This window comes from Argopecten irradians, chromosome 1, assembly GCF_041381155.1.
Source record: "Argopecten irradians isolate NY chromosome 1, Ai_NY, whole genome shotgun sequence".
Taxonomy (NCBI): domain Eukaryota; kingdom Metazoa; phylum Mollusca; class Bivalvia; order Pectinida; family Pectinidae; genus Argopecten; species Argopecten irradians.
Genome location: NC_091134.1, coordinates 70658185 through 70681309, shown reverse-complemented (window position 1 = coordinate 70681309; position 23125 = coordinate 70658185). Strand labels below are relative to the sequence as shown.

Genomic DNA, 23125 nt, shown 5'->3' with positions numbered 1-23125 from the left:
TACCAAGTTTGTTCAAATGAATGGCATTGACTTTCATTCAAAATCTTTAACAACATTTTGTCTATAACTAAGAGGCCTGTAGAGGCCTGATATTAGACCTCAACGTTACCATACTGCAGTAGTTACAAAAAGGAATAAAACTTAGGAGTACAATATATATAGATAAGTGTAATCAATGTGTATGTTGTATGTATAGAATCTTCACTTGGATGAACAACCATACATGTCATTTTATATGATATGATGTTAATAATTCATTTACAGTAAAGCACGGTTATAACGAACCTCTGGGGACCATACAGTAAAACACTGTTATAACGAACCTCTGGGGACCATACAGTAAAACACTGTTATAACGAACCTCTGGGGACCATACAGTAAAACACTGTTATAACAAACCTCTGGGGACCATACAGTAAAACATGGTTATAACAAACCTCTGGGGACCATACAGTAAAACACAGTTATAACAAACCTCTGGGGACCATACAGTAAAACATGGTTGTAACAAACCTCTGGGGACCATACAGTAAAACACTGTTATAACAAACCTCTGGGGACCATACAGTAAAACATGGTTATAACAAACCTCTGGGGACCATACAGTAAAACACTGTTATAACAAACCTCTGGGGACCATACAGTAAAACATGGTTATAACAAACCTCTGGGGACCATACAGTAAAACATGGTTATAACGAACCTCTGGGGACCATACAGTAAAAACTGTTATAACAAACCCCTGGGGACCATACAGTAAAACATGGTTATAACAAACCTCTAGGGACCATACAGTAAAACATGGTTATAACAAACCTCTGGGGACCATATAGTAAGACATGGTTATAACAAACCTCTGGGGACCATACCGTTAAACAAGGTCATAACAAACCCATGGGACCATACAGTAAATCACAGTTATAACAAACCCCTGGGGACCATACAGGAAATCACGGTTATAACAAACCCATGGGGACCATACAGTTATAACAAATCTCTAGGGACCATACAGTAAAACATGGTTATAACAAACCCCTGGGGACCATATAGTAAATCATGGTTATAACAAACCCCTGGGGACCATACAGTAAAACACGGTTATAACAAACCTCGGTGGACCATACAGTAAAACACGGTTATAACAAACCCCTGGGGACCATACAGTAAAACATGGTTATAACAAACCCCTGGGGACAATACAGTAAATCATGGTTATAACAAACCCCTGGGGTACAGTAAAACACAGTTATAACAAAACTCTGGGGACCATACAGTAAAACACTGTTATAACAAACCTCGGTGGACCATACAGTAAAACACGGTTATAACAAACCTCTGGGGACCATACAGTAAATCACGGTTATAACAAACCCCTAGGGACCATACAGTAAAACACGGTTATAACAAACCTCTGGGGACCATACAGTAAATCACGGTTATAACAAACCCCTAGGGACCATACAGTAAAACACGGTTATAACAAACCCCTAGGGACCATACAGTAAAACACGGTTATAACAAACCTATGGGGACCATACAGTAAAACATGGTTATAACAAACCCCTAGGGACCATACAGTAAAACACGGTTATAACAAACCCCTGGGGACCATACAGTAAAACATAGTTATAACAAACCCCTGGGGACCATACAGTAAAACACGGTTATAACAAACCTCTGGGGACCATACAGTAACACACGGTTATAACAAACCTCTGGGGACCATACAGTAAAACATAGTTATAACAAACCTCTGGGGACCATACAGTAAATCACGGTTATAACAAACCCCTGGGGTCTATACAGTAAATCACGGTTATAACAAACCTCTGGGGACCATACAATAAAACATAGTTATAACAAACCTATGGGGACCATACAGTAAATCACGGTTATAACAAACCTCTGGGGACCATACAGTAAAACATGATTATGACGACTTCATTATGTAGTTTGTTATACACACATTACAAACATCTTATAGGAACTTTGACAAGGAATGAAAATGACCATGTTATAACCATTCATTGTAAATGTGTTGGTTATAGACATGTTTTACTGTATGTGGAAATAAATCTATATGTAGAAATGATGCCAATAACATTGAGAATTACATCTGTTTATAATGTTATAATATACAATAGCTGAATAATCACGTGCCGTACATGTAGATCAAGTTGAATAATCCTGTACCATGCATGTAGGTCAAGTTGACATTAGACCTAGCCACATATGTGTTTTGTATGAAGGACACAGCTGGTATACCTGTCATATGACAGATGTTGTTTTTATCTGAGCGCTCCATCTGATGTAATACTTTTTATGAATATTTCACTGCCTGACCGTATTGATGACAAAACTAAAAATTTCAATTTATAATGAAAATAGAAAACTTTTGTTTTTATTTCAGAGAAGCCCCCAAAGTACCAATCATCATGCCAGCTCCTGTCCAGGTATGCAGTTTGTCTCGGGCCATGATATATAATACAGATAATATATATATATGCCACATATGAGACGAAATACTTAGGTTGTATATACATGTATATACATTTATAAAAGGAGTTCGGAGATATTCAGCAGAATACTGGTAAATCACCTGCATTGACAAAACCATGTCACTAATGGATAAAGGGATCTACAAATGTATAAATGATTAATCAATACTCAAATCTTCTTTGTGATTCATAGTTGGAAATATAATCAATGATATCATCTAATTATGTTTTTAGTAAAAATCTTGCAGCATCAACTTTAGAAACTCATTTTGAACACCCTGACATTAAATGATGTATGGTGTTAGTCCTGCCCCGTCCTTTCCGCCCTGTCCAACCCTGCCCCACCCTGCCCCACCCTGCCCCACCCTGCCCCACCCTGCCCCCTCCTTTGTTTTCTGTTAGTGGAGGCATCCTGTCCTCTGTCCCATTCCATCCTGTCCTGTGCTGTCCCATCCTGTCCTGTGCTCTCCCATCCTGTCCTGTGCTCTCCCATCCTGTCCTGTGCTCTCCCATCCTGTCCTGTGCTGTCCCACCCTGTCCTGTGCTGTCCCATTCTGTCCTGTGCTGTCCCATCCTGTCCTGTGCTCTCCCATCCTGTCCTGTGCTGTCCCACCCTGTCCTGTGCTGTCCCATTATGTCCTGTTCTGTCCCATCCTGTCCTGTGCTGTCCCATTATGTCCTGTGCTGTCCCATCCTGTCCTGTGCTGTCCCATCCTGTCCTGTGCTGTCCCATCCTGTCCTGTGCTGTCCCATCCTTCCTGTGCTGTCCCATCCTGTCCTGTGCTGTCCAAGCCTGTCCTGTGGCGTCCCACCCTGTCCTCTGTCCCATCTTGTCCTGTCCTCTGTCCCATCCTGTCCTGTGCTGTACCATCCTATCCTGTCCTCTGTCCCATCCTGTCCTCTCCTCTGTCCCATTTTGCCCTGTGCTGTCCCATCCTGTTCTGTGCTGTCCCATTTTGCCCTGTGCTGTCCCATCCTCTCCTGTGCTGTCCCATCCTGTCCTCTGTCCCATCCCATCCTGTCCTGTGCTGTCCAATCCCATGCTTCTCCATGCTGTCTCGTCCTGTTCCATACTGTCCTGTCTTGCTTTGTTATATGTTACCCTGGCTATTTATGTCTAACAGACAGTCCTAGTTTTTATCTTATCCTGTCCTCCATGCCCCAACCATCAGGTGCTGTCCCATCCTGACCCATCCTGTCCCGTTCTGCTTTGTTTTAGGTCAGCAGGGGTATGTATGCCTAAAAGACATTCCTTATTTTATAATATTTTGACTTTAGGATATTCGAGTGACAGAGGAGCACAAACACATACCTGACGTAGATCGACGGTACATTGACGAATTACTGATGAAACAAGCTACAGAGATTGGTGACCTTAAGAAGGACCTGCAACAGGTCAAAGTCATGCATCGTGAAGAGGTTGCCAAACTAGAACGAGACCATGCCATGACAGAGAAAAAGTATATACAGCAAGTTGCTTCCCTGGAAACTGAGGTGAAAGGTCAAGAAGACAAATATATCACAGAGGTAATCAGCCTTTATTTGTTTTAGGTCAGACAGGTGTACCAAAGGTGTAGGGCATTGTGATATGTGCTAAGCTAAGGGTATCTAAAATAAACTATATATAATCACTAGTTGCGTTTGACATATTACCACAAGCCCTCCACCTCTTGGATGCGGGTTCGAATCCCATGTGGGGCAGTTGCCAGGTACTGACCGCTAGCCGGTGGTTTTTCTCCGGGTACTCCGGCTTTCCTCCACCAACAAACCTGGCACGTCCTTACATGACCCTGGCTGTTAATAGGACGTAAAAATAAATAAACCAAAAACTTAGTTAATGAGCCTGTTATATCACTGTTACACCTTAGTTAGTGAGTCTGTTATATCACTGTTACACCTTAGTTAGTGAGTCTGTTATATCACTGTTACACCTTAGTTTGTGAGCCTGTTATATCACTGTTACACCTTAGTTAGTGAGCTGTTATATCACTGTTACACCTTAGTTAGTCAGCCTGTTATATCATTGTTACATCTTCAGTTAGTGAGTCTGTTATATCACTGTTACACCTTAGTTAGTGAGTCTGTTATATCACTGTTACACCTTAGTTAGTGAGTCTGTTATATCACTGTTACACCTTAGTTAGTGAGCCTGTTATATCACTGTTACACCTTAGTTAGTGAGTCTGTTATATCACTGTTACACCTTAGTTAGTGAGTCTGTTATATCACTGTTACACCTTAGTTAGTGAGCCTGTTATATCACTGTTACACCTTAGTTAGTGAGCCTGTTATATCACTGTTACACCTTAGTTAGTGAGCCTGTTATATCACTGTTACACCTTAGTTAGTGAGCCTGTTATATCACTGTTACACCTTAGTTAGTGAGCCTGTTATATCACTGTTACACCTTAGTTAGTTAGCCTGTTATATCACTGTTACACCTTAGTTAGTGAGCCTGTTATATCACTGTTACACCTTAGTTAGTGAGCCTGTTATATCACTGTTACACCTTAGTTAGTGAGCCTGTTATATCACTGTTACACCTTAGTTAGTGAGCCTGTTATATCACTGTTACACCTTAGTTAGTGAGCCTGTTATATCACTGTTACACCTTAGTTAGTGAGCCTGTTATATCACTGTTACACCTTAGTTAGTGAGCCTGTTATATCACTGTTACACCTTAGTTAGTGAGCCTGTTATAATCACTGTTACACCTTAGTTAGTGAGCCTGTTATATCACTGTTACACCTTAGTTAGTGAGCCTGTTATATCACTGTTACACCTTAGTTAGTGAGCTGTTATATCACTGTTACACCTTAGTTAGTGAGCCTGTTATATCACTGTTACACCTTAGTTAGTGAGCTGTTATATCACTGTTACACCTTAGTTAGTGAGCCTGTTATATCACTGTTACACCTTAGTTAGTGAGCCTGTTATATCACTGTTACACCTTAGTTAGTGAGCCTGTTATATCACTGTTACACCTTAGTTAGTGAGCCTGTTATATCACTGTTACACCTTAGTTAGTGAGCCTGTTATATCACTGTTACACCTTAGTTAGTGAGCCTGTTATATCACTGTTACACCTTAGTTAGTGAGCCTGTTATATCACTGTTACACCTTAGTTAGTGAGCCTGTTATATCACTGTTACACATTTGTTAGTGAGCCTGTTATATCACTGTTACACCTTAGTTAGTGAGCCTGTTATATCACTGTTACACCTTAGTTAGTGAGCCTGTTATATCACTGTTACACCTTAGTTAGTGAGCCTGTTATATCACTGTTACACCTTAGTTAGTGAGCCTGTTATATCACTGTTACACCTTTGTTAGTGAGCCTGTTATATCACTGTTACACCTTAGTTAGTGAGCCTGTTATATCACTGTTACACCTTAGTTAGTGAGCCTGTTATATCACTGTTACACCTTAGTTAGTGAGCCTGTTATATCACTGTTACACACTTGTTAGTGAGCTGTTATATCACTGTTACACCTTAGTTAGTGAGCCTGTTATATCACTGTTACACCTTAGTTAATGAGCCTGTTATATCACTGTTACACCTTAGTTAGTGAGCCTGTTATATCACTGTTACACCTTAGTTAGTGAGCCTGTTATATCACTGTTACACCTTAGTTAGTGAGCCTGTTATATCACTGTTACACCTTAGTTAGTGAGCCTGTTATATCACTGTTACACCTTAGTTAGTGAGCCTGTTATATCACTGTTACACATTAGTTAGTGAGCCTGTTATATCACTGTTACACCTTAGTTAGTGAGCCTGTTATATCACTGTTACACCTTAGTTAGTGAGCCTGTTATATCACTGTTACACCTTTGTTAGTGAGCCTGTTATATCACTGTTACACTGTTAGTGAACATGTTATATCACTGTTACACACTTAGTTAGTGAGCCTGTTATATCACTGTTACACCTTAGTTAGTGAGCCTGTTATATCACTGTTACACCTTAGTTAGTGAGCCTGTTATATCACTGTTACACCTTAGTTAGTGAGCCTGTTAGATCACTGTTACATTATAGTTAGTGAGCCTGTTATATCACTATTACACCTTAGTTAATTAGCCTGGTATATCACTGTTACACCTTAGTTAGTGAGCCTGTTATATCACTGTTACACCTTGTAGGAGCTGTTTATATCACTGTTAGTTGAGCCTGTTATATCACTGTTACACATTAGTTAGTGAGCCTGTTATATCACTGTTACACCTTTTGTTAGTGAGCCTTAGTTATATCACTGTTACACTTAGTTAGTGAGCCTGTTATATCACTGTTACACCTTAGTTAGTGAGCCTGTTATATCACTGTTACACCTTAGTTAGTGAGCCTGTTATATCACTGTTACACCTTAGTTAGTGAGCCTGTTATATCACTGTTACACCTTAGTTAGTGAGCCTGTTATATCACTGTTACACCTTTGTTAGTGAGCCTGTTATATCACTGTTACACCTTAGTTAGTGAGCCTGTTATATCACTGTTACATTTAGTTAGTGAGCCTGTTATATCACTGTTACACCTTAGTTAGTGAGCCTGTTATATCACTGTTACACCTTAGTTAGTGAGCCTGTTATATCACTGTTACACCTTTGTTAGTGAGCCTGTTATGTCACTGTTACATTATAGTTAGTGAGCCTGTTATATCACTGTTACACCTTAGTTAGTGAGCCTGTTATATCACTGTTACACCTTAGTTAGTGAGCCTGTTATATCACTGTTACACCTTAGTTAGTGAGCCTGTTATATCACTGTTACACCTTAGTTAGTGAGCCTGTTATATCACTGTTACACCTTAGTTAGTGAGCCTGTTATATCACTGTTACACCTTAGTTAGTGAGCCTGTTATATCACTGTTACACCTTTGTTAGTGAGCCTGTTATATCACTGTTACACCTTAGTTAGTGAGCCTGTTATATCACTGTTACACCTTAGTTAGTGAGCCTGTTATATCACTGTTACACCTTAGTTAGTGAGCCTGTTATATACACTGTTACACCTTAGTTAGTGAGCCTGTTATATCACTGTTACACCTTAGTTAGTGAGCCTGTTATATATCACTGTTACACCTTAGTTAGTGAGCCTGTTATATCACTGTTACACCTTAGTTAGTGAGCCTGTTATATCACTGTTACACCTTAGTTAGTGAGCCTGTTATATCACTGTTACACCTTAGTTAGTGAGCCTGTTATATCACTGTTACACCTTAGTTAGTGAGCCTGTTATATCACTGTTACACCTTAGTTAGTGAGCCTGTTATATCACTGTTACACCTTAGTTAGTGAGCCTGTTATATCACTGTTACACCTTAGTTAGTGAGCCTGTTATATCACTGTTACACCTTAGTTAGTGAGCCTGTTATATCACTGTTACACCTTTGTTAGTGAGCCTGTTATATCACTGTTACACCTTAGTTAGTGAGCCTGTTATATCACTGTTACACCTTAGTTAGTGAGCCTGTTATATCACTGTTACACCTTAGTTAGTGAGCCTGTTATATCACTGTTACACCTTAGTTAGTGAGCCTGTTATATTCACTGTTACACACTTAGTTAGTGAGCCTGTTATATCACTGTTACACCTTAGTTAGTGAGCCTGTTATATCACTGTTACACCTTAGTTAGTGAGCCTGTTATATCACTGTTACACCTTAGTTAGTGAGCCTGTTATATCACTGTTACACCTTTTTAGTGAGGCCTGTTATATCACTGTTACACCTTAGTTAGTGAGCCTGTTATATCACTGTTACACCTTAGTTAGTGAGCCTGTTATATCACTGTTACACCTTAGTTAGTGAGCCTGTTATATCACTGTTACACCTTAGTTAGTGAGCCTGTTATATCACTGTTACACCTTAGTTAGTGAGCCTGTTATATCACTGTTACACCTTAGTTAGTGAGCCTGTTATATCACTGTTACACCTTAGTTAGTGAGCCTGTTATATCACTGTTACACCTTAGTTAGTGAGCCTGTTATATATCACTGTTACACCTTAGTTAGTGAGCCTGTTATATCACTGTTACACCTTAGTTAGTGAGCCTGTTGTATCACTGTTACACCTTAGTTAGTGAGCCTGTTATATCACTGTTACACCTTAGTTAGTGAGCCTGTTATATCACTGTTACACCTTAGTTAGTGAGCCTGTTATATCACTGTTACACCTTAGTTAGTGAGCCTGTTATATCACTGTTACACCTTAGTTAGTGAGCCTGTTATATCACTGTTACACCTTAGTTAGTGAGCCTGTTATATCACTGTTACACCTTAGTTAGTGAGCCTGTTATATCACTGTTACACCTTAGTTAGTGAGCCTGTTATATCACTGTTACACCTTAGTTAGTGAGCCTGTTATATCACTGTTACACCTTAGTTAGTGAGCCTGTTATCATCACTGTTACACCTTGTTAGTGAGCCTGTTATATCACTGTTACACCTTAGTTAGTGAGCCTGTTATATCACTGTTACACCTTAGTTAGTGAGCCTGTTATATCACTGTTACACCTTAGTTAGTGAGCCTGTTATATCACTGTTACACCTTAGTTAGTGAGCCTGTTATATCACTGTTACACCTTAGTTAGTGAGCCTGTTATATCACTGTTACACCTTAGTTAGTGAGCCTGTTATATCACTGTTACACCTTAGTTAGTGAGCCTGTTATATCACTGTTACACCTTAGTTAGTGAGCCTGTTATATCACTGTTACACCTTAGTTAGTGAGCCTGTTATATCACTGTTACACCTTAGTAGTGAGCACACCTTAGTTAGTGAGCCTGTTATATCACTGTTACACCTTAGTTAGTGAGCCTGTTATATCACTGTTACACATTTAGTTAGTGAGCTGTTATATCACTGTTACACTTGTTAGGATATGTTCACCTTAGTTAGTGAGCCTGTTATATCACTGTTACACCTTAGTTAGTGAGCCTGTTATATCACTGTTACACCTTAGTTTAGTGAGCCTGTTATATCACTGTTACACCTTAGTTAGTTAGTCTGTTATATCACTGTTACACCTTAGTTAGTGAGCCTGTTATGTCACTGTTACACCTTAGTTAGTGAGCCTGTTATATCACTGTTACAGGTGAGCCGGCTGAGTCAGGAACATGACATGGAGAGAGAAGAGTTAAACAATGTGGTAGTTAAACTAAAGGAGGAACTTAGCAGTCTGGTCAAGCGGTCATCATCACGAGTGTCTGACCTTGAGGCTCAGCTGAAGGCTAGCGAAGAAAACTTATCTGTCACCAAACTCACCCTGGAGAAAGAATTAAGGTAAGTATTTTTATGTTTTTGTTTAGTTGTTGGGACTGATGTAGCACTTGTTGTTTACAGGTATCTGTTTTTGTGTAGTTATTGGGACTGATGTAGTACTTGTTGTTTACAGGTATCTGTTTTTGTGTAGTTATTGGGACTGAAGTAGCACTTGTTGTTTACAGGTAATTGTTTTTGTGTAGTTATTGGGACTGATGTAGCACTTGTTGTTTACAGGTATCTGTTTTTGTGTAGTTATTGGGACTGATGTAGCACTTGTTGTTTACAGGTATCTGTTTTTGTGTAGTTATTGGGACTGAAGTAGCACTTGTTGTTTACAGGTATCTGTTTTTGTGTAGTTATTGGGACTGATGTAGCACTTGTTGTTTACAGGTATCTGTTTTTGTGTAGTTATTGGGACTGATGTAGCACTTGTTGTTTACAGGTATCTGTTTTTGTGTAGTTATTGGGACTGATGTAGCACTTGTTGTTTACAGATATCTGTTTTTGTGTAGTTATTGGGACTGATGTAGCACTTGTTGTTTACAGATATCTGTTTTTGTGTAGTTATTGGGACTGATGTAGCACTTGTTGTTTACAGGTATCTGTTTTTGTGTAGTTATTGGGACTGATGTAGCACTTGTTGTTTACAGGTATCTGTTTTGTGTATTGTGATTGTTTTAGGGACTGATGTAGGACTTGTTGTTTACAGGTATCTGTTTTTGTGTAGTTATTGGGACTGATGTAGCACTTGTTGTTTACAGGTATCTGTTTTTGTGTAGTTATTGGGACTGATGTAGCACTTGTTGTTTACAGATATCTGTTTTTGTGTAGTTATTGGGACTGATGTAGCACTTGTTGTTTACAGGTATCTGTTTTTGTGTAGTTATTGGGACTGATGTAGCACTTGTTGTTTACAGGTATCTGTTTTTGTGTAGTTATTGGGACTGATGTAGCACTTGTTGTTTACAGGTATCTGTTTTTGTGTAGTTATTGGGACTGATGTAGCACTTGTTGTTTACAGGTATCTGTTTTTGTGTAGTTATTGGGACTGATGTAGCACTTGTTGTTTACAGGTATCTGTTTTTGTGTAGTTATTGGGACTGATGTAGCACTTGTTGTTTACAGGTATCTGTTTTTGTGTAGTTATTGGGACTGATGTAGCACTTGTTGTTTACAGGTATCTGTTTTTGTGTAGTTATTGGGACTGATGTAGCACTTGTTGTTTACAGGTATCTGTTTTTTGTGTAGTTATTGGGACTGATGTAGCACTTGTTGTTTACAGGTATCTGTTTTTGTGTAGTTATTGGGACTGATGTAGCACTTGTTGTTTACAGGTATCTGTTTTTGTGTAGTTATTGGGACTGATGTAGCGTTTGTTGTTTACAGGTATCTGTTTTTGTGTAGTTATTGGGACTGATGTAGCACTTGTTGTTTACAGGTATCTGTTTTTGTGTAGTTATTGGGACTGATGTAGCACTTGTTGTTTACAGGTATCTGTTTTTGTGTAGTTATTGGGACTGATGTAGCACTTGTTGTTTACAGGTATCTGTTTTTGTGTAGTTATTGGGACTGATGTAGCACTTGTTGTTTACAGGTATCTGTTTTTGTGTAGTTATTGGGACTGATGTAGCACTTGTTGTTTACAGGTATCTGTTTTTGTGTAGTTATTGGGACTGATGTAGCACTTGTTGTTTACAGGTATCTGTTTTTGTGTAGTTATTGGGACTGATGTAGCACTTGTTGTTTACAGGTATCTGTTTTTGTGTAGTTATTGGGACTGATGTAGCACTTGTTGTTTACAGGTATCTGTTTTTGTGTAGTTATTGGGACTGATGTAGCACTTGTTGTTTACAGGTATCTGTTTTTTGTGTAGTTATTGGGACTGATGTAGCACTTGTTGTTTACAGGTATCTGTTTTTGTGTAGTTAATGGGACTGATGTAGCACTTGTTGTTTACAGGTATTTGTTTTTTTGTAGTTATTGGGACTGATGTAGCACTTGTTGTTTACAGGTATCTGTTTTTGGGTAGTTATTGGGACTGATGTAGCACTTGTTGTTTACAGGTATCTGTTTTTGTGTAGTTATTGGGACTGATGTAGCACTTGTTGTTTACAGGTATCTGTTTTTTTGTAGTTATTGGGACTGATGTAGCACTTGTTGTTTTACAGGTATCTGTTTTTGTGTAGTTATTGGGACTGATGTAGCACTTGTTGTTTACAGGTATCTGTTTTTGTGTAAGTTATTGGGACTGATGTAGCACTTGTTGTTTACAGGTATCTGTTTTTGTGTAGTTATTGGGACTGATGTAGCACTTGTTGTTTACAGGTATCTGTTTTTGTGTAGTTATTGGGACTGATGTAGCACTTGTTGTTTACAGGTATCTGTTTTTGTGTAGTTATTGGGACTGATGTAGCACTTGTTGTTTACAGGTATCTGTTTTTGTGTAGTTATTGGGACTGATGTAGCACTTGTTGTTTACAGGTATCTGTTTTTGTGTAGTTATTGGGACTGATGTAGCACTTGTTGTTTACAGGTATCTGTTTTTGTGTAGTTATTGGGACTGATGTAGCACTTTGTTGTTTACAGGTATCTGTTTTTGTGTAGTTATTGGGACTGATGTAGCACTTGTTGTTTACAGGTATCTGTTTTTGTGTAGTTATTGGGACTGATGTAGCACTTGTTGTTTACAGGTATCTGTTTTTGTGTAGTTATTGGGACTGATGTAGCACTTGTTGTTTACAGGTATCTGTTTTTGTGTAGTTATTGGGACTGATGTAGCACTTGTTGTTTACAGGTATCTGTTTTTGTGTAGTTATTGGGACTGATGTAGTACTTGTTGTTTACAGGTATCTGTTTTTATGTAGTTATTGGGACTGATGTAGCACTTGTTGTTTACAGGTATCTGTTTTTATGTAGTTATTGGGACTGATGTAGCACTTGTTGTTTACAGGTATCTGTTTTTGTGTAGTTATTGGGACTGATGTAGCACTTGTTGTTTACAGGTATCTGTTTTTGTGTAGTTATTGGGACTGATGTAGTACTTGTTGTTTACAGGTATCTGTTTTTGTGTAGTTATTGGGACTGATGTAGCACTTGTTGTTTACAGATATCTGTTTTTGTGTAGTTATTGGGACTGATGTAGCACTTGTTGTTTACAGGTATCTGTTTTTGTGTAGTTATTGGGACTGATGTAGTACTTGTTGTTTACAGGTATCTGTTTTTATGTAGTTATTGGGACTGATGTAGCACTTGTTGTTTACAGGTATCTGTTTTTGTGTAGTTATTGGGACTGATGTAGCACTTGTTGTTTACAGGTATCTGTTTTTGTGTAGTTATTGGGACTGATGTAGCACTTGTTGTTTACAGGTATCTGTTTTTGTGTAGTTATTGGGACTGATGTAGCACTTGTTGTTTACAGGTATCTGTTTTTGTGTAGTTATTGGGACTGATGTAGCACTTGTTGTTTACAGGTATCTGTTTTTGTGTAGTTATTGGGACTGATGTAGCACTTGTTGTTTACAGATATCTGTTTTTGTGTAGTTATTAGGACTGATGTAGCACTTGATGTTTCTCATCAGGAAGATCAGGAACCATTCTATTTCATCCAAGAACCTATACCAAACTCTGTATAGTATTTAAGTGACCTTATCTGATATACATATATTAAAACAATCTAATCAAAATTAGACATCTGATTCCACTTATTCTTATTCTATTAGCCATTTTTACTTTTGAAATAATCAACTAAACCGAAGATTTTAGATGCAACACAGTGAATGACTAACCATAGGAGACATGTTGAGGTGACCCCGAACGGAGTGTATTGTAGAGCGTCGTTGTGGAGTGAAATTATATGTTAAATTTTAATTAAATTGTATGTGAAAGCACTTTATAGATAGTGGTCAAATAAACTTTTATTAGGTCACCTGAGACGAAGTCTACTTTGAATTATATGGACCTCATCCCTGAGGGGGCTGAGGGAGGGGCCTAAAAGGTGTAAAATTGACTAAATTTCTAAAATCTTCTTCTCCACTCACAGATTTGATAGAATCAAATACTCTTCATAGATAGAATGGTCTAAAGGTGGTCCATTTCAAAAGTTGTGAATTGTATGACCCTGGGGTGTCTAGTTTCCCCCGGGGAGGGGGTTAAGTTTACTATAGTTTATATAGGGAAAACTCATTTTTGAACATTTTTTATAGGAAATGAGTCAAATGTTGTCAGAATTATCAGTATGAGATGGCCATTGAATCCTATTAATACATTTTCCATGAATGACCACCAGGGGCCTTAGGGGCAGGGTCAAATAGGCTAAAACTTCAAAAATCTTATTCTGAAATTCTGGAACTGGTAGAATCAAATCCTTTTCATAGATGGAAAGGTCTTATGGTCCTTTACAAAAATTGTGAATTATATGACCCTGGGATCTTACTTTCCCCTTGGGGAGGGGGTCACGTTTACTTTAGTTTATATAGGGAAAACACATTTATGAGCATGTTTTGCTCAATTTTCATAGGAAATGAGTCAAACTTGATTAGAATTATTAGCCTGAGATATAGCATTTTAACATTCATATCGGCCCTCCCTGACACCCTGGGGAACTAGAGGGGCAGATCCAAATAGGGTCAAAATTACAAAAAATTCAAAAAATCTTCTTCTGAGTTCTCAGGTTTGATGGAAAAAAATGCTTTTCATAGATTAAAAGGGTCAAATTTATAAAATTGCCGACCGACTTCAAGGGCCAGTATATAGTGTTTATATGTCTTTGTTTCATTCTATATCCGAAGGGCCATGGGACTCTTGTTCCTCTTTTAAACTTGGAATGTCTGATATTTAAGGTCACGGGAGTTCACGGTGGATAACTTGGAAAAACAGATAACTCAGCTAAAAAACTACATAGGGGACTCAGAACGTACACACAAACCGGTGGAAGTGTGGAAAAAGGAAAATGACACTCTACGAAACAAAATACAAGTAAGTCTTATATCTATACATACAGAATTGTAACAAAATACAGGTAAGTCTTACATCTATACATACAAAATTGTGACAAAATACAGGTAAGTCTTATATCTATACATACAGAATTGTGACAAAATACAGGTAAGTCTTATATCTATACATACAGAATTGTGACAAAATACAGGTAAGTCTTATATCTATACATACAGAATTGTGACAAAATACAGGTAAGTCTTATATCTATACATACAGAATTGTAACAAAATACAGGTAAGTCTTATATATATACATACAGAATTGTAACAAAATACAGGTAAGTCTTATATCTATACATACAGAATTGTAACAAAATACAGGTAAGTCTTTTATCTATACACGCAGAATTGTAACAAAATACAGGTAAGTCTTATATCTATACATACAGAATTGTAACAAAATACAGGTAAGTCTTATATCTATACATACAGAATTGTAACAAAATACAGGTAAGTCTTTTATCTATACACGCAGAATTGTAACAAAATACAGGTAAGTCTTATATCTATACATACAGAATTGTAACAAAATACAGGTAAGTCTTATATCTATACATACAGAATTGTAACAAAATACAGGTAAGTCTTATATCTATACATACAGAATTGTAACAAAATACAGGTAAGTCTTATATCTATACATACAGAATTGTAACAAAATACAGGTAAGTCTTATATATATACATGTACCGGTACACAGAATTGTAACAAAATAGTCTTTTACTGATTGATGTAGGATTGTAAAAATGTATAAGATAGAACAATTTTTGTAGAACTGTCTTCTGGAATATCTGTATATTTGATTAAAATGAAATTGGTAAAGCAGATAATAATATCAGTATTATAAAACTACTGGTTTTTCTATTTATAGATTTGTGAGGCAGACCGTGACAATCTCCAGTCAAATCTGCAGCTCCTTAACATCCGTTTGTCATCACTAAATGAGATATTGAGTGTACAGGAAGCAGAACTCTCTCGGGTGAGAAGATACATATACTACATTCTAGTATTTCAAGATTTCATGTTATAATTTCTTTCAATAATTTCTTGGCAACCAAGAGGCTTTACATAGGTGTAATACATATGTATTAAAAGGCCTTCAAAGGTTGTTCATAATCTTGATTTATTTAGTGCAATGTGGCACAGTTAAAACGGTGAAACCAAAAGGGCACAAGTAAATTATACGTAGTCCTTTTCATAAGAACTGTTCTCTTGTTCTTTAGATGGAAGTTTTGATCATCTTTATAGAATATTATTGCTCTCTATCCAAATTCTTTGTATTGGTTTTACAATAGTATTTTTGGTGTGCTTATTCACTACTGTGCCTAAATCTGTTAAAATTTCTTTAAACATAGAAAAAAATATTGAATAACATTATAATAATTGAATTCCTTTTAATAAAAAGTATCAGTTCTCAGGGAAAAGACAAATTAATTTCTACATCCTAAATCAACCCTTAAATGGAATTCAGGTTTTCCTCAAAGTGTACTTGATGAGAAAACAAAACAGATAGGTGGCACAAAGTCTGTTGACACCTTAGCTTGTAAAATCATTCTGAGAAAATACTGACTGTTTCCTTCACATGGGAAACATCTCCTTCCGTAACATGTACAGTAGATTACTTGGGGCTCTGTCAGTCAGTCAGTAATGAAGAAAATCATTTTAACAATAGCATTGTTTTGTTTGGTAATTAATTATGACCTCCTCGCTATAATGTTCATTTTAGTATTAATTGTAAAACTTTCTAGTCTAAGGTGATACCCACAATGTATCTAACAATTCTTGTTTCTTTATGAGGATATTTAAGTTTAGTTTGTTGCTTTTCTTTCAGACTAAGAAAGAGAAGATTGATAAAGACCAAAAGGAAAACTTACTTACCAGGTACAGATCATCCATCATTAACCCCTTCATATAGAGATATAGACTCAGCCGTAACCAATCTGAACTAGTCCACTAGTAAATTAAGGGGAACAGACTTGCCACCTGAACCTGTAAATGTTTAATGACTTGGGCCATCAAATGACTATATTTTATTGATTTAGACAGAGTTGGGGTATAATTGATAGAGATTTATTGCCTCTTCGTTATTACCAATTCAATTCATTTAACTGCATTTTATGTCCAAATGTAGCAGTTTCTGCATTTACCAGTACATATTACAACCAAACAGGCAGCGCACTGACCATTTGTAAATATACAATTCAACAAATGTCAGAACTTTGCAAGGCATTACATGCAAATAATGATAAATTTGATAATAGAAATGATTGGCATGTGACCACATTATTATTGGATATTGTTCATCAAAGAAACCAGAAACATTTATATATATAGAGAATGGAAAGTTTTTCTAGTTTTCGCATTAAGCTATTTTGATATGATTTTTGAAAGCATATTGATAAGTTAATTTACCTGTTTGTCCCAAAAGTCATCAAGTGACCTATTCTTATCGCCTTTTGTCCGTCGTCGTGCGTCGTGCATCGTATGTCCATAAACAATTTACATTTTCGACTTCTTCTCCAAAACTGCTCAAGCAATTTCAATGAAATTTTGCACAAACCTTCTAAGGCATAAGGCCAATCAAAAGTGTGAATTATATGGTCCCCACCCCCCAGGGGGCTGTGGGAGGGGCCAAAAGGGGTAAAATTGAGTAAAATTTCAAAAATCTTCTTCTCTACTCGCAGATGTGGTAGGATCAAATACTCTTCATAGATAGAAAGGTCTTAAGGTCCTTTACAAAAATTGTGAATTATATGACCCTGGGGTCTCTAGTTTCCCCCTGGGGAGGAGGTTACGTTTACTATAGTTTATATAGGGAAAACAAATTTTGAGCATTATTTGGTCATTTGTAATAGGAAATGAGTCAAATGTTGTCAGAATTATCAGTATGAGATGGCCATTTAATCCTATTAACAAATTTTCTATGACTGACCCCCAGGGGCCTTAGGGGCGGCGTCAAAAGGGGTCAAATAGGCTAAAACTTCAAAAATCTTCTTCTGCAATTCTGGAAATGGTAGAATCAAATACTTTTCATAAATAGAAAGATCTTAAGGTCCTTTACAAAAATTGTGAATTATATGACCCTGGGGTCTCACGTTTCGCCTTGGGGAGGGTGTCCAGTTTACTATAGTTTTTATAGGGAAAACACATTTATGAGCATTTTTTGCTCAGTTTTCATTGGAAACGAGTCAAACTTGGTTAGAATTATTAGCCTGAGATAGCATTTTAACATTATATCCATATTGGTCCAGGCCGACCCCCTGGGGGCAGAGGGGCAGATCCAAAAAAGGTCAAATAGGCTAAAACTTCAAAAATATTCTTCTAAAATTCTGGAAATTGTAGAATCAAATACACTTTAAAGATGAAAAGGTCTTAAAGTTTGTTTAATAAAAATTGTAAATTATATGACCCTGGTGTCTCATGTTTTCTCTTGGGGAGGGGGTCAAGTTTACTATAGTTTATATAGGAAAAACACATTAATGAGCATTTTTGCTCAATGCTAAATTTTCATTGGAAATGAGTCAAGCTTGGTTAGAATTATTAGCCTGAGATAGTATTTTAATATCATATCCTAATTGGTACTGGCAGACCCCTTGGGGGTAGAGTGGCGGAGCTAAAAAAGGGTCAAATAGGCTAAAACTTCAAAAATCTTCTAAAATTCTGGAAATAGTAGAATCAAATAATTATAGATGGAAAGGTCTTAAGGTGTTTTATAAAAAATGTGAATTATATGACCTTGGGGTCTCACGTTACCCCCTGGGGAGGGGTCAAGTTTAATTTACTTTATATAGGAAAAACATATTTGTGAACATTACTTGCCCAATTTTCATAGGAAATTAGTCAAACTTGATTAGAATTATTAGCCTAAGATATAGCATTTTAACATCCATATCCGTCCTCGATGACCTCCTGGGGGACCAGAAGGGCAGGACCAAACAGGGTCAAAATGATTAAAATTTCAAAAAATGCCTCTAAGTTTACAGGTTTGATGGAAGCAAATACTCTTCTTAGTCTAAAAAGTCAAATTTATAAATCACTGACCAACTTCAAGGCCCAGCATATGGTGTTTATATGTCTTTAATTTGTTTCATTATTTGTTTCATTATATATTCTAACTCAAGTGACCGGTAAGGCCCATGGGCCTCTTGTTTAGCTCACCTGGCCCTAAGGGCCGGTGAGCTTATGTCATGGCGCAGGTCTGTCGTCCGTCCGTCCATCCTTCCTTGGGGGAAGGGGAACAGAACTTGTATAAATTTTGGCTCTGACCCCCCTGGGGCAAGAGGGGCGGGGCCCAATAGGGGAATTAGAGGTAAATCCTATAAATCACTACTTATCATAGAGTTCTGCATGGATTGTGACCAAATTTGGCCACAAACATCCTTGGGGGAAAGGGAACAGAACTTGTATAAATTTTGGCTCTGACCCCCCGGGGACAGGAGGGGCGGGGCCCAATAAGGGAATTAGAGGTAAATCCTATCAATCACTACTAGTCATAGAGTTCTGCATGGATTGTGAAAAGGGATCATTCTAAAATTTCATATGTAGGTTTCCCTAGGGCCCTAGTTGTGCATATTGTGTTTTGGGATTGAGCCGTCAACAAAATGGCCGCCATCTTGGATTTTGATAGTTAAAGTTTGTTATCGCTATTTCTCAGGAAGTACTGAATGAATCATTCTCAAATTTCATATGTATGTTCCCCTAGGGCCCTTGTTTTACATTATGTATTTAAGGACCGATCGGTCTACAAGATGGCCACCAGGCAGCCATCTTGAATTTTGATTGTTAAAATTTGTTATCACTATTTCTCGGAAAGTGCTGGAGGGATCATTCTCAAATTTCATATGAAGGTTCCCCTACCCCTAGGGCCATAGTTGTGCATTTTGGGTTTTGGGACTGATCGGACAACAAGATGGCCACCAAACCGCCATCTTGGATTTTTTGTTGTCAATCACAGTATTGCAATTCTTCTACCGATAGTTCAGTTTTAATATCAGTGAGAATATATGTTACCAATCTCAGATAACCCTGGGATCTATACCACACCACCATACATCTGTATGTACAGATAACCCTGGGATCTGTACCACGACCATCACACATCTGTATCCACAGGTAACCCTGGGATCTATACCATACCACCATATATATGTATCCACAGATAACCCTAGTCTTTATACCACACCACCATACATATGTATCCACAGATAACCCTGGGATCTATACCACACCACCATACATATATATCCACAGATAACCCTAGGATCTTTACCACATCACCATACATATATGTCCACAGATAACTCTGGGATCTATACCACACCACCATACATATATATCCACAGATAACCCAGAGATCTATACCACACCACCATACATCTGTATCCACAGATAACCCTGGTATCTATACCACACCACCATACATATGTATCCACAGATAACCCTGGGATCTATACCACACCACCATACATCTGTATCCACAGATAACCCTGAGATCTATACCACATCACCATACATATGTATCCACAGATAACCCTGGGATCTATACCACACCACCATACATCTGTATCCACAGATAACCCTGGGATCTATACCACACCACCATACATATGTATCCACAGATAACCCTGGGATCTATACCACACCACCATACATATGTATCCACAGATAACCCTGGGATCTATACCACACCACCATACATATGTATCTACAGATAACCCTGGGATCTATACCACACCACCATACATCTGTATCCACAGATAACCCTGGGATCTATACCACACCACCATACATCTGTATCTACAGATAACACTTGGGATCTATACCACACCACCATACATCTGTATCTACAGATAACCCTGGGATCTATACCACACCACCATACATCTGTATCTACAGATAACCCTGGGATCTATACCACACCACCATACATCTGTATCTACAGATAACCCTGGGATCTATACCACACCACCATACATCTGTATCCACAGATAACCCGGAGATCTATACCACACCACCATACATCTGTATCCACAGATAACCCTGGTATCTATACCACACCACCATACATCTGTATCCACAGATAACCCTGGTATCTATACCACACCACCATACATATATATCCACAGATAACCCTGGTATCTATACCACACCACCATACATATGTATCTACAAATAACCCTGGGGATCTTTACCACACCACCATACATCTGTATCCACAGATAACCCTGGGATCTATACCACACCACCATACATATGTATCCACAGATAACCCTGGGATCTATACCACACCACCATACATCTGTATCCACAGATAACCCTGGGATCTATACCACACCACCATACATCTGTATCCACAGATAACCCTGGGATCTATACCACACCACCATACATCTGTATCCACAGATAACCCTGGGATCTATACCACACCACCATACATATGTATCCACAGATAACCATGGGATCTGTACCACACCATCACACATCTGTATCTACAGATAACCCGGAGATCTATACCACACCACCATACATATATATCCACAGATAACCCTGGTATCTATACCACACCACTATACATCTGTATCTACAGATAACCCTGGGAATTATACCACACCACCATACATCTGTATCCACAGATAACCCTGGGATCTATACCACACCACCATACATCTGTATCCACAGATAACCCTGGGATCTATACCACACCACCATACATCTGTATCCACAGATAACCCTGGGATCTATACCACACCACCATACATCTGTATCCACAGATAACCCTGGGATCTATACCACACCACCATACATCTGTATCCACAGATAACCCTGGGATCTATACCACACCACCATACATATGTATCTACAGATAACCCTGGGATCTATACCACACCACCATACATCTGTATCTACAGATAACCCTGGGATCTATACCACACCACCATACATCTGTATCCACAGATAACCCTGGGATCTATACCACAACCACCATACATATGTATGTACAGATAACCCTGGGATCTATACCACACCACCATACATCTGTATCCACAGATAACCCTGGGATCTATACCACACCACCATACATCTGTATCTACAGATAACCCTGGGATCTATACCACACCACCATACATCTGTATCTACAGATAACCCTGGGATCTATACCACACCACCATACATCTGTATCTACAGATAACCCTGGGATCTATACCACACCACCATACATCTGTATCTACAGATAACCCTGGGATCTGTACCACACACCATACATCTGTATCTACAGATAACCCTGGGATCTACACACCACATCTGTATCACAGATAACCTGGATCTATACCATCACCAAATCTGTATCCACAGATAACCCTGGGATCTATACCACACCACCATACATCTGTATCCATAGATAACCCTGGGATCTATACCACACCACCATACATGTATCCACAGATAACCGGATCTATACACACCACCATACATATATATCCACAGATAACCGGATCTATACCACACCACCATACATCTGTATCCACAGATAACCCTGGGATCTATACCACACCACCATACATATGTATCCACAGATAACCCGGAGATCTATACCACACCACCATACATATGTATCCACAGATAACCCTGGGATCTATACCACACCACCATACACAGATAACCCTTGTATCTATACCACACACCATACATATGTATCTACAGATAACCCTGGGGATCTATACCACACCACCATACATCTGTATCCACAGATAACCCAGGATCTATACCACACCACCATACATCTGTATCTACAGATAACCCTGGTATCTATACCACACCACCATACATCTGTATCTACAGATAACCCTGGTATCTATACCACACCACCATACATATGTATCCACAGATAACCCTGGGATCTATACCACACCACCATACATCTGTATCTACAGATAACCCTGGGATCTATACCACACCACCATACATCTGTATCCACAGATAACCCTGGGATCTATACCACACCACCATACATATGTATCCACAGATAACCTTGGGATCTATACCACACCACCATACATCTGTATCTACAGATAACCCTGGGATCTATACCACACCACCATACATCTGTATCCACAGATAACCCTGGGATCTATACCACACCACATACATCTGTATATCCACAGATAACCCTGGGATCTATACCACACCACCATACATCTGTATCCACAGATAACCCTGGGATCTATACCACACCACCATACATCTGTATCCACAGATAACCCTGGGATCTATACCACACCACCATACATCTGTATCTACAGATAACCCTGGGATCTATACCACACCACCATACATATGTATCCACAGATAACCCTGGGATCTATACCAC

The 23125-nt window shown here is 38.3% G+C and overlaps 1 protein-coding gene across 1 annotated transcript in view; it reads left to right on the top strand.

Annotated features, from left to right (window-relative positions):
• LOC138307207 (coiled-coil alpha-helical rod protein 1-like) overlaps positions 1 to 23125 on the top strand; it is an 81468-nt gene that overhangs the window by 32253 nt on the left and 26090 nt on the right. Inside the window, 6 exon segments of the mRNA XM_069247845.1 lie at positions 2411 to 2453; positions 3777 to 4025; positions 9591 to 9778; positions 14599 to 14734; positions 15629 to 15736; positions 16589 to 16638. Of these exon segments, the coding sequence (XP_069103946.1) occupies positions 2411 to 2453; positions 3777 to 4025; positions 9591 to 9778; positions 14599 to 14734; positions 15629 to 15736; positions 16589 to 16638 (774 nt within the window).